The sequence below is a fragment of the Nicotiana tomentosiformis genome, chromosome 8 (genome assembly GCF_000390325.3).
Source record: "Nicotiana tomentosiformis chromosome 8, ASM39032v3, whole genome shotgun sequence".
Lineage (NCBI taxonomy): Eukaryota > Viridiplantae > Streptophyta > Magnoliopsida > Solanales > Solanaceae > Nicotiana > Nicotiana tomentosiformis.
In genome coordinates, this window is record NC_090819.1 from 90878924 (window position 1) to 90895735 (window position 16812).

Sequence of the window (16812 nt, forward strand, 5' to 3'; positions counted from 1 at the left end):
AACAGATGAACCCCTGATAGGCTAGGAGGTAAAGCAAGGTCATAAGCAACCTCCCCAACATTCCTCAACACCTCAAATGGGCCTATAAACCTTGGGCTCAACTTGCCCTTCTTCCCGAATCTTATAATGCCCTTCATCGGCAAGACTTTTAAGAGAACCTTCTCGCCTACCATAAATGATACATCATGCGCCTTCTAATCCGCGTAACTCTTCTGTCTGGACTGTGCTGTGCGATGTCGCTCCTTAATCTACTTTACCTTTTCCAAGGCATCATTCACCAAATCAGTACCATATAACTTAGCCTCGTCGGGCTCAAATCACCCGATAGGAGAACGACATCGCCAACCATACAAAGCCTCAAATGGAGCTATCTCAATGCTGGACTGATAACTGTTGTTGTAAGAAAAGTCGGCCAAAGGCAAGAACTGATCCCACTATCCCCCAAAGTCAATCACACATGCTATGAGCATGTACTCTAAGATCTGGATTGTCCGCTCTGACTGCACGTAGGTCTGTGGATGGAACGTAGTGCTGAGCTCTACACGGGTCCCCAACTCACTTTGTACAGCTATCCAGAAATGCAAAGTGAACTGAAGGCCACCGTCTGATATGATGGAAACAGGCACATCGTGCAACCGAACTATCTCCCGAATATAAATTTGGGCCAACCTCTCTGATGTATAAGTAGTTGCAATTGGAATGAAGTGTGCTGACTTGGTAAACCTGTCAACAATGACCCAAACTGCATCTAACTTCTGCAAGGTCTGTGGCAACCCAACTACGAAGTCCATAGTAATGCGTTCCCATTTCCACTCTAGTATAGTCATTTACTGGAGTAAGCCACCTGGCCTCTGGTGCTCATACTTAATCTGCTGGCAATTTAGGCACCTAGATACATACTCAACTATGTCTTTCTTCATCCCCCGCCACGAGTAATGTTGTCTCAGGTCCCGATACATCTTCGTAGCACCTGGATAAATGGAATATCGAGAACTGTGTGCCTCCTCTAGAATACTTTCCCTCAAGCCATTGACATTAGGAACACATAGACGACCCTGGAGTCGCAGGACACCATCCTCACCAATAGAAACCTCCTTGGCAACATCATGTAGTACCGTCTCCCTGAGAACTGCCAGGTGCAAATCATCAAACTATCGACCCTTGATCTACTCCAATACTGAAGACTGGGTAACAACACATGCAAGAACTCGGCTGGGCTCTGAAATATCCAACCTTACAAGTCTGTTAGCCAAGGACTGAATGTCTAAAGCTAGTGGTCTCTCATCTGCTGAAATGATTGCCAAGCTACCCATGCTCTCTGCCTTCCTACTCAAGGCATCCACGACTACATTCGCCTTGCCGGGATGATAGAGAATAGTAATGTCATAGTCCTTTAGTAACTCAAGCCATCTGTGCTGCCTCAAAATGATATCCCTTCACTTGAAAGAGTGCTGCAAACTGCAGTGATCAGTGTAAACCTTACAAGGCACCCCATATAGATAATGCCTCCAGATCTTAAGAGCATGAACAATCGTGGCCAACTCCAAGTCATGCACAAGAACATTCTTCCCATGGGGCTTCAACTAACGTGAAGCATATGCAATAACTTGCCCCTCCTGCATCAATACACAACCCAGGCCAACGCGTGAAGCATCGCAATACACAGTATACATCCCCGAACTGGATGGCAACACTAGAACTGGTGTTGTAGTCAAGGCCATCTTGAGCTTCTAAAAGCTCGCCTCATAATCACCGATCCAACAGAATGGAGCACCCTTCTGGGTCAATCTACTCAAAGGTGCTGCAATGGATGAGAAGCCCTCCACAAATCGATGATAATAAACTGCTAGCCCCAAGAAACTCCTAATCTCAGTCGCCAAAGTAGGATGTGGCCAACTCTAAATCGCCTCAATATTCTTGGGATCCACCTTATTACCCTCGCCTGATACCAGATGCCCCAAGAATGCCATAGAATCTAACCAAAACTCACATTTGGAGAGCTTAGAATATAACATCTGTTCCCTCAAGGTCTGAAGCACCACTCTCAAATGCTGCTCATGCTCCTCCATGCTATGTGAGTAAATCAAGATGTCATCAATGAAGATAATAACAAAGGAATCGATATAAAGCCTGAACACCCTGTTCATCAAATCCATAAATGTCGCTGGGGCATTAGTCAGGCCGGAGGACATCACTAGAAACTCATAATGGCCATATCTAGTATGGAAGGCAGTCTTCGGAATATTTGAGTCCCGAATCTTTAACTGATGGTATCCTGATCTCAAGTCGATCTTAGAAATTACCCTAGCACCCTGAAACTGGTCAAACAAATCATCAATACGTGACGACGGGTACTTGTTCTTAATGGTGACTTTGTTCAACTGGCGGTAATCAATGCATATCCGCATAGTCCCATCCTTCTTCTTCAAAAATAATACTGGTGCACCCAAAGGTGACACACTCGGCCTGACGAACCCCTTCACTAGCAACTCCACAAGATGTTCCTTCAACTCTTTTAATTCTTTCGGAGCAATACGATACAGTGGGAAGGATATAGGCTAAGTGCCTAGAGCCAAGTCAATAAAGAAATCAATATCATGATCCGGTGGCATGCCTGGAAGCTTAGAAGGAAACACATCGGCGAACTCATGAACTACTGGCACTGAATCAATCGCCAGAGACTCTGCGGTGGTATCCCGAACATAGGCTAGATAAGCCAAACAACCTGTCTCGACCATATTTTGAGCCCAGAAAAGAGATAACCCGACTAGATGTACTGACAGACAAACCCTTCCATTCCAATCTATGCAACTCTGGCATTACTAAGGTAACAGTCTTGGCATGGCAATCAAGGATGGCATGATATAGGGACAACCATTCCATGCCCGAGATGACCTCAAAGTTGGTCATATCAAGTAATAAAAGGTCCGCTCTAGTCTCGTAACCACAGAATGCGACCACACAGGACCGATAGATCCAATCCACAAATGCAGAATTGCCCACAAGAGTGGACACATAAATAGGAGTACCCAAGGACTCACGAGGAATATCCAGGAAATGAGCAAACAAAGATGATACATATGAACAGGTAGATTCTGGATCAAATAACACTAAAGCATCCCTACCGTAGATAGAAATAATACATGTGATCACGGCATCTGAGGCCACTACATCTGGTCTGGCCGGAAAAGCATAGAATCTAGTTGGAGTGCGGGTTGGCTGGCCTCCACCTGACTGAACAATAGCTGGCTGACCTCCCCATTCCTGGCCTCTACCTCTAGGCTGGCCCCTACCTTCCTGTCTCCCACCTCTGGGCGGTCGAATGGCTGGTGCTGCAATCATGGGATGATGACCCTGATGTACTGCTTTGCCCTGAAGTCTGGGACAAATTCTCTTCATGTGACCCGGATCTCTAGACTCGTAACAACCTCTCGGTACCATAGACTGTTGCTCTAAAGTCTGACCCTGATGGCCTAAATACCCACTAGAAGAACCATGAATGGCTAGTGAGCGGTATGAACTCTTTGGCATGGCACTGAAATAGGCACTGGAAGAATCCTGATGAGCTGGTGGGCGATAAGAACTCTTTGGCATAGCACTAAAATACGGTCGCACCGGAGCACCCTGAGGAGGTGGTGGTGCTCGATATGTGGCCCTGCTAAGCTGACCCCTCCCAAACTTCTCTTTGCCCCTTGCCAGGGCACCTCTAAACTCTCCAGAGAATCAAGCCCTCTTGTCCTGCTGTATATCCTTTATACCCCTCTGGCAGTAGCCCTCAATCCTCCGAGCAATCTCCACTACTAGCTGATAACCAGTACCCATCTCAACGTTTGGGGCCATACTATCCCGAATACCGGGGTGCAACCTCGCAACAAATCTTCACACTCTCTCTGCGTCAGTAGGAAATATTATAAGTGCATGGCGAGACAACTCGGAGAATGTCGCCTCATAATTGGTCACTAACATCTGACCCTGCTCGAATTGACCTCGCAACTCTTACCTCTGATAGGCTGGAATATACCTATCCAAGAAAACTTGTGTAAGCTGGTCCCAAATCATGGGAGGAAAACCCACTAGTCTGCGAAGAAGATAAGACTGCCACCATCTACGGGCCCTGCCCTCCAATTGGAAAGTAGTGAAATCCACCCCATGGGATTCCAATATCCTCATATTGTGTAGTATGTCCCTGCACAGGTCAATAAAGTCTTGGGGATCCTCATGCCGCTCTCCCCCGAAGATAAGAGGGTGTAGCCTAGTCCATTTGTCCAATAGCTTATGCGGATAGCCATCAACAACTGGTCTAGCCTCAGGTGCAACCGCTGTAACTGGTTGGGCTCCGCCCACGGGTAGTGTACCCGGAGTCTGATATACTGCAGATGCATGCCCCAGAGCATGGGCAGTAGGGGTATGTGCTCTCCCTCCTTGAGATGTGGCTGGGTCTGCTGGAAATAAACCAGCCTGAGTCATAGTGTCCATGAACCGCAACATACGGCCCATGACCTCCTGAAAACCCGGTGCTTACATGAAATCTACCGGGACTGGCTCTATGGCGTGCACCTCACCCTCCTCCTCAATGGGGGTGCTACCGAGGCAGCTCTGTGACACCCTCGTACCCTACCTCGGGTCGGTTCCCTCCCCCGGCCACTACCTCTGCCTCTAGCAATGGGGGGAGCAGCTCCTCCCGTGTTTGGGATGTCTGTCGTACTCGTCCTCACCATCTGTGAGTGAATCAGATAAAGGGTTTTAGTATACCACCAATTGCACGATAGGAGATGAATAAAGAGTAGTTTCCTAACACCCTATAGCCTCTCGAAGATAAGTACGGATGTCTCTGCACTAATTCGCAAGACTCTACTAGGTCGGCCCATAACTTGTGAGACCTATGTGAACCTAGTACTTCGATACCATGTTGTCACGACCCAATTCCATCTTAGGCCACGATGGCGCCCAACACCATTGCTAGGAAAGCCAACACTGATCAAACTAATGATTTTCCGTCTAAATAAATTACAAAGTGGATAACATTTCCTCATTTGTTTAAAGGATTTAGAAATTTGCAAATGTGACATAATTAAACGGAAGCAAACGAGTACAAATCTTAATCATGTAAACAAATCCAAAATCATAAGTCTACCAGTGTGTGTGCCAAGACCTGGTGTCACAAGTATGTGGACAATCTGGTAGAATATACAAAAGAACAATAGCCTACCGTCTGAAATGAAATAGACAAAAAAATAAATAAGACATAAGGGAGACTCCAGCTGGTGCAGAACGACTGGGAAGGTAGCTCACCTTGAAGTCTCGAGATGGGGATCAAATCTGCGCACCAGACTGGTAACCAGATGCACCTGCCTCAGATCCTGTACAATTAAGTACAGAAGTATAGTGTGAGTACATAAATAATATGTACCCAGTATATATCTAGTCTAACCTCAAAGAAGTAGTGACGAGGGGTCGACTCCGACACTTACTAGGGCCAATAACATGATAATATGAAATTCTAATTAAGCATGATATACAACAATAAGACTGGAACAAGAAATAACTGAACAAGTCTTCAGAAATATTTAAGAGTTTGAATCACTTTCTTCCTTTAAAACAATTGATCACACAAACAATGAATTTATACCGATTATGAAGGGAGCTTCCAGTTCTATTATCACACACGAATACCACCGAGGACGTTCCGCCTGATCAAACATAAATGTATATTGTGCACTACCGAGGGACGAACGACGCGAACCATAGATGCATCTGTTACCCCGCTAGCGGATCATACATGCGACGTGGTCAAATATATATTTATCAATAAATCATAACCCTTTCTTGATTCTTTTCAAAATAAAGACAATTCGACTTGAAGCTTTTAAATCCTTAAAAATCCTCAACCCAGTTCCATTTGACACTCTTATCAAATATAATCAAATAACGATATCCACAAGCATGATGTAAACCTAAAACTACTCGGACATAAATAGGAATAGTAGCTACATACGGACTCTCGTCACTTCGTGCGTACGTAGCCCCCACAAATAACAACATGTATTAATTAAGTTCACCTATGGGGTAAGTTCCCTTTTACAAGGTTAGAAAAGAGACTTACCTCATCTCAAAGCTTACTTCCCACTTCAAGAATGCGCTCAAACCTCCAAATTTGCTGCCAAACGACTCGGAACTAGCCAAATATTATATAAATCGATCAATCTATGCTCAAAAGTTTATATCTTCAATATTTAAGTGATTACCCAACCAAAATTGCAAGATTCCTAAAATTCACCCCCAGGCCCACACGCCCGGATTCCGGAAATATTTGAAGAAAGTTGTTACCCATAACCTTAGGAACATAATATATGATTTTCACTAAGTTTCATAATCATTTTCGTGGTAAAATCTCATTTTTTATTAAACCCTAGGTTTTTCATCTCAACCCATGATTTCAACCCAATTTTTATATGGAAATCTACCCATAATATATGTACTAAACTCATATTTAAAATAAATAACTTACCTCATAAAGCTAGGTCGAAATCCCCCTCTTAGAAGCTCTCAAATCGCCCAATAGTGGAAGAAAATGTGATAAAAATGGACCTAACCCGTAATAAATGAGGCTCACTACCTCCAACGGTTTCCACACTTGCAGTCATAGGGCCGCACCTGCGCCCTTGCTTCTGTGGACAAGAATCCACTTCTGCGAAATTTACTAGGACGGATGGGATCGCTTCTGCGGACGGGTACCTGCTTCTGTGATCCCGCTTCTGCGAAGGATGGGCCGCATCTGCGGAACCTAGACTGCCCTCCTTTGACCGCTTTTGTGAGGCTTGGCCCACATCTGTGAGCTCGTACCTATGGCTTACGAAGCGCAGGTGCGATTTTGACAAATCTGGTGCATCAAATGTTGCTCCAAATTCTCCACTTGGTCCGAGCCTCGTCCGATTGACACTCGGGGCCCCCGGGGATCCACACGAACATACCAACAAGTTTGGAATAAAAAAAAAGGACTCGCTCGAACTCTCGGAACACCCGAAACAACATTAAAACTAAGAATCACACCCCAAAACCAATTGAATCAAACTTAAGAACTTCAAGTTCTTCAATTTACTTCCAATACGCCGAGACGTACGTAAACTACTCGTAATGACACCAAATTTTATGTACAAGTATTAAATGACATTACAGAACTATTCCCTATCTCAGAATTCCATTTGGACCTCGATATCACCAAAACCCGCTCCAAACCAAATTTAAAGAACTTTTAAAACCTTCAAAAATCAACTTTCACTATTAGGCGGCGAAATACTCTCGGGTCATCCAAAACCCGATCCGAATATACGCTCAATTCCAAAATCATCATACGAACCTATTGAAACCATCAAATCTCGATTTCGAGGTCGTTTACTCCAAAATGTTGACCGAAGTCCATCTTGGCCTTTTAAGCCAACCTTAAGGAACCAAGTATTCCGATTTCAACCCGAACCCTTCCAAATTCCGAACTAACAATCCCCGCAAGTCATAAAATAGTAAAAGCATTTACGAAAAGTCTTATTTAGGAGAACGAGATTTTAAAAAGCAAAACTACCGGTCAGGTTGTTACATTCCGTTATCTATTTGGTCTTAGTTTAGGACACGTCCCTTTTGATCAGTTTGGGATTCAAAATCCATTGTCTATTTGGTCTTAGTTTAGGACTCAATTTCTTCAAAGTTTACTGACCGAATTAGGCTTCTCCTTTCGTTTCTTCCGAATGTTTTGGAATCAATACCGTATTAGGATTGTCCCTCCCATTTTTACTCTTTGTTTTGGAATCAATTTAGGTTTCTAGAATTTTACAACTATTAAAGAAGTGATTATTCTACATTCTTTGTCATAAACTGACGTCCCCATAGCGAATTTGCTTGTCACTTCAGTAAATTTCTATCTTGTACTATATTCTTGAAGTTATGTAATAATTCAACTATATATCTCATACATGATCATTGGTTTATGTCTCATGTATTATCATTGATTTAAAGTCACTTACAAATGTTGTACAAGTTGTTTGGATCATTGCATTCATCACATAAAATTAGTTAGGTATTCTAACTCATATCAAGTTAATATTTTATTAATTTAAGATTTTTATCACTCTATAGTTGATATATAATTTTAATTACTAATCATTATGCCACTCTATGGTTGATGTATAATTTTAATTACTAATTATTATGCGAACTGAAGTTGCTCATATTTTCTCAGAAAATTAAATTTATTACCTCTTCTAATTGACTATAGTATACATATCACAATTTTATAATTGTGTTCTTAAAAAATAGCCCTTGACAATTGGTGTCGTTGAATCAATCCAAAGTTTTGATAATTTTCATTGGTTCAGGTATACAATTCTCCTTATCGATCTCATGAATAATATTTTATATTATCTTCTTGTTATGATGTAATATATTATGTTCTAAAGTTATGTAGCTTTCTTGCAGTTCAACTATGATTTTTCTGTTACTCTTCAAAATTTGAGATTGGGATATTTTGTATTATCAATTTACATAAACTATATGCTAATTTAAATGCTTTGGTTTTATTTGATATTTATTATACTATTGAAAAGTTGGTTTTTCCTGTGCATAAAAATTATACATGATCAATGAGTTGTGTTCTTGCATATGTGATAACAATTTTGCGGCATGTTCTTGTATATGTCATAAAAATCTTATTAATCCTCAATTTTAGTAGTAGGCACATTGTGGCTGGATTAATATACGTTAGTGCATTAGCTATCCATATAATTGGTCTAAATATTTCTTTTAAATCTTCTTTTAAATAAAAACTTTATAATTATGAATGTCTTCTATGACTTTAGTGCCCTTTTGATATTAGACCACTTGTTCGCACTTGATTTCATGTACTCACAATGGCAACTGAAACTGCATTTGCAAACGAATGTGTGCTACTTAACAGTTTGAGAAGATCTGATTTTCAGTGGATAATAAAAGTCTTACTTATTCAATGTGGAGTAGTTAAAGAATTTAAAAATGAACAAATCAAGGCCGCCTTCGATGGACTCTGACATTTGTAGATGAGGAAGTAATGTTATTTTTATCTTTTAATTATATCTAATATTTTTCGTATCATGTTCAATCACTATATTAAATTATGATAAAACTTTATAGGAAACAAAAATGCAAGCAATACTTTTCACTGATCAAGTGAATATGTGGAAGGAACATTCAGAACAAGGCAATATCTATTACATCATTAACGACCGCATAAATGATTGTAAACCTAATTTTCAATCAGTACACAAAGATTTTGAGATTTTGTTCAGTAACAATACTATAGTCAAGAAATGCAACAACCAATTTTTCACTGTTAGCTTCCTAAACAGTTTCATTTCGTTCGAAGAGGCAGTCCAATGCACCAATGGAATAATATTTGGTAATTTCTTTAGATTCATTTATTAATCTTACATTATGAATAATGTTTACTTAATAATTCTTAATAGTTATTTACACGTATTCTGTATTAATATTCTTTTTGCAGACACACTTGATAACTTAGTGAAAGTTAATGCTTCCATCGGACATGGTAACAAGAAACGAAGAGAAATAATGCTAATGAACGAAAGGTAAGTTGAAGTTAGTTAACTTAATCATTTATTATCATACATTAAATATAATATTATTAATTGATCAAATGTATTAAATATAGTTAATATAATATTGAATTGTAAAACTCAGGTATGATCGTCAAACTGTAACTTTATGGGGAGAAATAGCAGAAAACGATGGTGATATGCTCCAAAATATGATGTATGAAAAACCTATTGTAGCCCTATGTGACGTTAAGGTGTCACAACCTGGAATTTTCACCTTCGGGACCGTGATGGTACCTAACATTTCACTTACTAGGCAAGCCAACGTTAGAGAACCGTTAAGTCAATTGTTATTTAATTTCAACAAATAAAGTCAATTAAGCCAAAATTAAACAAAATCGAGTGCGGAATAACATAAATGCCCATAATATCTACTACAATCCGGATCTGGAGTCACAACTCACGAGCTTCTAAGATTTTCTACAAACAGAGTCTGAAAGAAATACAATTATTTTGAACGAAAAGAAACAGTAAAATAGGAAAAATAAAAGGGGACTCCAAGGTCTGCGAACGCCAGCAGATCTACCTCGAGTCTCCAATCAATAAATCCAAGTTGCTACGCCTCACGAACAGCTAGGGCCGGTATCAAAGTCTGCACAAGAATTGCAGAGTGTAGTATGAGTACAACCGACCACATGTACTCGTAAGTGTCGAGCCTAACCTCGACGAAGTAGTGACAATACTATGACAAGACACCCACATAATAAACTTGTGCAGATAACAGTATATGTATAAGATAACAACAAATAAAAGCTAAACACACAGTATTGGGAGGGGGACATGCTAAGGAGATACAAGATACGATAGATACAGCGGAAATGATAACCAGAACAGTCAATATGCCTTTAACCAGTAAAAGGAATTAAGCACAATGAAGAAAATTGTACGGCATCACCCTTCATGCTTTTACTCTCAACCTCCCAATGAAACAATGATTCTGCACGCATCACCCTTCGTGCTTTTACTCTCACTCTCAGTGTAAATTAGTAGATACGGCATGACATCACCCTTCGTGCATTAACTCTCATAACATAGCACGACATCACCCTTCGAGCATTAACACTCACAATATGGCACGACATCACCCTTCGTGCATTAACCCTCACATACGGCACATCATCACCCTTCGTGCATTAACACTCTCCCTTACACATAACAATGAACAAATAATAACAGGGTGATAGGATCAACAAGAACAAGACTGACTTCAATAATAGTTCCACAATTCCAACCCCAACATTGGAATTAATACTCAATTATCACAAAGCCCATAAACACGGTAAGAATGATTAGTTTAATGAATAACTAGTCTAAGCATGGATAACATGATCAAAGTAAGCAATAATTTCAAGGAACAAGTCCCACCGCATGCTTTAACGCGACAAAAATGCATAAGTACTCGTCACCTCACATATACGTTGTACCCAACATCTAAACATGTAGCATATAGACAAACAAGTCCTAATCCTTCAAGCCAAGGTTAACTACGACACTTACCTCGCTCCAAAGGTCCACTCAAAGCTCAATCACAGCTTTGCCTTTCAAACAAGCCTCCGAATCAATAGAATCTAGCAAATTACCAACCAAACGATTCAAATTAAGTCTTAGGAACTACTCACGATTGCAAAGGATTCAATTTAGGTCATTATTGAGAAATTCAACAAAAGTCAACTCCCTGGGCCGCTTGGTCCAAACCTGAAATTCTGACCTAAACCAGATTATTCATTCCCCCCGAGCCCGGTTATGTTATTTATTTTAAAATCCGACCTCAATTTTAGGTATAATTCCCAATTTTACAAAAATACCTAATTCTACCCAAACCCCCAATTTCCACCATGAAAACACTAGATTTTAGGTTGAAATCTTAGGAAATGTAATGAGAGATTGAAAGAAAATAGGTTAGAATCACTTACCAATGATTCGGGGAAGAAGTGCTCTTGGGAAAATCGCATCTAGGGTTTCTAAGTTTAAATATTTGAGAGAATAAAGAAAAATCTCGTCTCTCAGCTATTTGAACAGTCGCAGATGTCGCATTTGTGACCTGGGGTTCGCACATGCGAGCCCTACAAATGCGAAGAAATAGTCGCAAAAGCTAAGTCCTCCCATCTCTGCTTTCATCACATTTGCGATGACTTGTTCGCAAATGCAAACATTGATCTTCTGTATTTGCGACCAAGCCTGCCCTAGCCCTACTTCGCAAATGCGAAGTATTGTTCGCAAATGCAAACTCTGGCTTCCCCGCAATTGCGACCTCTTGATCGCAAATGCGAACTCATGCTGACCCAGGTACTCTTCGCAAATGCGAAGAATTTGCTCGCAATTGCGAGCCTGTCAGGATTGGAAAATATTTGCAAATGCGAACACTGATCTCGCAATTGCGAGATCAGACACCAGTTACCAGAAATTGCAGAACCAGCTGAGTTTTCTAAGTCCAAACCACTCCATAGCCTATCCGAAAATCACCCAAGCCCTCGGGGCTCCAAACCAAACATCCATACAAATCTAAAAACATCGTACGAACACTAAAATAACACCTAGAACTATGCATCGGACACCAAAATCAAATGAAATTTTCAAGAAACTTTAGAATTGCTATATTAACAACCGGACATCGGAATCACGTCAAACTAACTCCGTTTCACACCAAATTTGACAGATAGGTCATAAATGTAGTATTGGATCGCGTTCGCGTTCCACCAGTCACGTTCGCAAAGGCCAACTGCTCCAGGCCCCGCTCCCTCTTCCTTCTACGCATTCACGGCAGCTCTCCCGCGTTTGCGTAAGCTGTTCCAGACCCTCGTCTGCGTTCGCGGCCCTCGTGCTGCGTTTGCGATGAACAACCATCAGCAGCCCAAAAATCCTCCCTTCGTGATCGGGGGACTCCCTTCGCGTTCGCGAAGGACAACATCAGAACCAGCAATAACAGCAGCCAAAACAGCCCGAATTGATCCGAAACCATCCCGAAACACACCCAGGCCCCCGGGACCCCGTCCAAGTCGCACAAACCAGTCCCATAACATAACACAGACCTGCGCGAGGCCTCAAATCACATCAAACAACATCAAAATCATGAATACCACTCCAATTCTAACTTAATGTACTTTAGAACTTCAAACTTCTATAGTCGATGCCGAAACCCATCAAATCACGTTTGATTGACCTCAAATTTTGCACACAAGTCACATTCGACATTATGGACCTACTCCAACTTCCGGAATCGAAAACCGACCCCGATATCAAAAAGTCCACAACCGGTCAAACTTTCCAAAAACCTTCAAATTTCAATTTTTCGCCAAATGACACTGAAACGACCTACGGTCCTCCAAATCCACTTTTGGATGCGCCCCTAAGTCTAGAATCACGATACGGAGCTATTCCCAGGCTCGGAATCCCAATCGGATATCTATAACATTGAAATGCACTTCAACCAAAATTTATGAAATCCTTAAAAAATGCCAACTTTCCACAATAGGTGCTGAAACGCTCCCGAGTCATCCAAAACGCTATCCAGACATACGCCTAGGTCCAAAATCATCATACAAACCTGTTGGAACCGTCAAATCCTGATTCCGAGGTTGTTTACTAAAAATCACACCTTAGTAAATTCTTCCAACTTAATGCTTCCGAAATGAGAATTTTCTTTCTAAATCAACTCCGGATTTCCCGAAATTCAATTCCGACCACACATACAAGTCATAATACCCGAAGTGAAACTGCCTAGCGCCTCAAACCATGGAACAATGCATTAGAGCTCAAAATGACCGGTGGGGTCGTTACATTCTCTCCCACTTAAACATACGTTCTTCCTCGAATGTGCTAAGAACTGTTATGGAGTTGTTTGAAATCACTATTTAACACCTCGTGCACCTACCCGTGCTACCACAATTTAGTTGAGCATATTAGCTCGAGCAAATATGAAGATCTTCCGCTTTATTTAGTCAAGCACGTCTTAGAGTCAAATTCCAACATCCGGAATTCTCCACCAGGCATGTTTCCAACATACGAACACCGTATCAATCACTACACACTGCGCCAAGCATGATTGTATACCCTTACTAAATTCTTATCATGCATCGCATAATTCACATGACCATAATAATATCCTTTGATAGCAATAGCCAAAATTCCACGAATCTGATGCCCACGACACACTTCATGACATATATAAGTCATGTTCCCACTCTTGTAATGTTTCCACGATGGATGAGATGTGTAGAAATTCATAACCAACTACCAAGTCAAAAAATCATCGAGTCTCTCCTCTCAAAAAGAACCATTACCTCATTCTGGACTGAATAACAATATTTACTCTTTAATATGCCTTATATAAATCTAATCGCACTGATCCCAGGTCTAATAATCTCATTTCACCCACTACAAGCTGCTCATGCAATAAGCCACCTCAGATACTGCATAAGCATCATATGATGCCATATTGTGCTAACAAGCTACAAACTCGAATATGATACATAAGGAAAACGAACTCTGGAATGAACTACTCAACCCACGTAACTAATTTAAACAATCAAAAAGATGTTATGCACCTTCCTCAGGAAATGAAAAGCAAAACACACAATAATGACTATGGGAAATTGTGCTCGACATCATACTGTTGCGGCGTGCAAACGACCCACACATGATACCGTTGCAACGTGCAACTCGATCCAACCACGATACCCGTGGAGGTATGCCACCCGATCCAAACAACATATCTGTCACGGCGTGCCACCCGATCCAACCATATACCTGTGGCGGTATTCCACCCGATCTACACATGACAATAAATAGGAGAGTACCCATCAGGCCGAATTGCATATACCTACGAAAAGCCTGAATATCGACCACGAGCACACCAAGTGCAAAATATAACTCTGGGAGACGGATAGCGCCATATGCGACAATACCAAGCACAACTAGGGTGCAATAAATGACCTGCATCTGGAGAGCCATCTCGCTCATATAACACCACAAACTACATAGGATCACAACACATGTGTGAATACTCAAGTCACCTCACAAACCACCTTGCATAATATAGATCACCTAGAATAGATGACAACATAAATAACATCCAAGGCTCGAAGACTCTTCCGCAAACAACGCTATGCTGAAATGAGCGCATCCGGCCCGATATAGAGCACACGCTCACATTTAGATCCATCAATGGACCCCAAGCCGATTCTGATCGTACCATACTGGGCCAATAACTTTTCAATGATCCACAATAACCCCTTTTTCCCATGACACACAAGAACAACCGTCGAATCCGAAACAACTTCTACATCTCACAACCAAATGAATAGAGCGCCTTCCAAGCCTAAACCCTCACCTTTGCGATAGTACCATAATTTACATACTTGATTTCAGTCTTTAATCAATCAAGTGACAGCATGCCACACCTATGTAATCTTTCTAGGGGATACGCTCCCACGACCTTCCGCACAAGGTAATAAAGTCTGCACATCCAAACCACCAGCCATACAATGTTGTAAAGTAAATCGAGAATTCGCAAATCCATACACAAGCCTCTTACACGGGACACCAATCTCAGGTGACGCTAAAGATAATACCAGCTTACTCTAAACATCTGAATCCTTTCCTGCTTTATCCAAGCTCGTAACATCCTTTACTACAGCAAACCGCAACCTTGATCCTCAACTTCTAATTCCCATGCTGCTCACTGCACCTAACATGCCATTACGCGAGAGTACAAGAATTTCATCAAAACTCCTGAACCATTAATAGGGTAAACACTTCATCATGTAGAAACCTTTTACTTAGCTCATTTCAGAAGAACCAATGCAACACGCAACTAAATTCCCAAACCGCAAAAAAAAACCTCATGTCGTAATCTAAACTGCCATAACTCTTCTGGAAATCCCTTTACACAGCAAAGCCATACGAATCGAATACCTCCCAAATCAACCAAGTTGTGGTGGTGCTCAAGCCCAAGTGTACAACCACAAACCACATGTATAACTTCACGCTAGAGAAACTGGTCACTGCCATAACCGTGCCGATTCAACCATTACCAACCAATCCACTTCTTCTAATTTACTCGGGACTTGCCCTAGAAATAGTAATAGCTCCATTCAAAACATCATGAACCCAAATCTGGACTCATCCTGAGTGACCTTATTTCACGAGACCACGTTGTCTCCAAAACCCACAAATCATCTCATACCCTCCTTATGCGCATATTTGCATCGTTAACTGGTACACCCATTCTGAAAATCCCTCTATGAATCCAAAGTTATTTTCTCCCATTACTCCAATGCCACACCACAGACCGAAGATAACGTAGAACACTCCAAGCCACTTTTCATAATCAACTGCAAAAGCTCAATACTTAACCATACTATTGGCTCAAAATCCTTAGGCACCGAACTTTGAATTTTTGAACCCACTAGAACCATTGTTGAGAGTCACCCACTCTGACTTGTTCCCAATTATGATCAAACTCCAAGGCCCTGCTAGCACATGAACACCCTCTCAAAGAAGCACCCGGCTAGATCACTTTCCTTGTATTTCACATCTACACGAAGCATAAACTCTTAGTCTTCCCAAAACCTGAACATGAATCGATAAGGCCAAATATAGAACAAATTCCCCAAATACTTTTCTCAAATAACCATTGATGTTCTCTTTCCTTCGTCGTAACAACCCACCAATATGCCGATAACTAGAACCTCACAAGCAGACAACCTTGTAATCCAATCGTATGAGGTAGGGCTCTCCCACTTAAGCTTGAAGCTACCATTACATGACCCTATAACCTACCAAAATCCATTCTTCCTTGATGACATGACCTCGCGCAATCGACCCGCCAAATTCCTCAAAATCTTCTTGTTAACCATTTCATGAACGCTCTGAATCACTAGCCACATTTACATATTCGACCTCTTACCGGATAGCTAGTAAAATTCTTCGTAGAAGCTTCATAAACACCACGCAACGGTTAACCTGCTCGCCGAAAATAACCCACCTATGGAAATCCCATGCCGACATCTTCCAACAACGCTGCACCGAGTACAATTACCACGAAACCAATAACCCATCCTCAGTCTGTGCTCATTCACCAGTTGTACAAGTCCGTTCACTCCTCATGGACATGAACTAAAGGTGCGACAATACATTCCAATCCAAAGTCATGTTGTATCCTTCTTTATACCAT

At 41.4% G+C, this 16812-nt stretch overlaps 1 protein-coding gene across 1 annotated transcript; it reads right to left on the reverse strand.

Moving 5' to 3' along the window:
• Positions 1-827: 827 nt before the first annotated feature.
• On the reverse strand, positions 828-3594 carry LOC138897819 (uncharacterized). The gene is made up of 3 exons (XM_070183838.1): positions 2726-3594; positions 1234-1434; positions 828-1122 (listed from the first exon to the last, which is right to left on the reverse strand). The coding sequence occupies exons 1-3, from the start codon at positions 3592-3594 to the stop codon at positions 828-830; spliced, it is 1365 nt and encodes a 454-aa protein (XP_070039939.1).
• Between the last annotated feature and the right edge of the window lie 13218 nt (positions 3595-16812).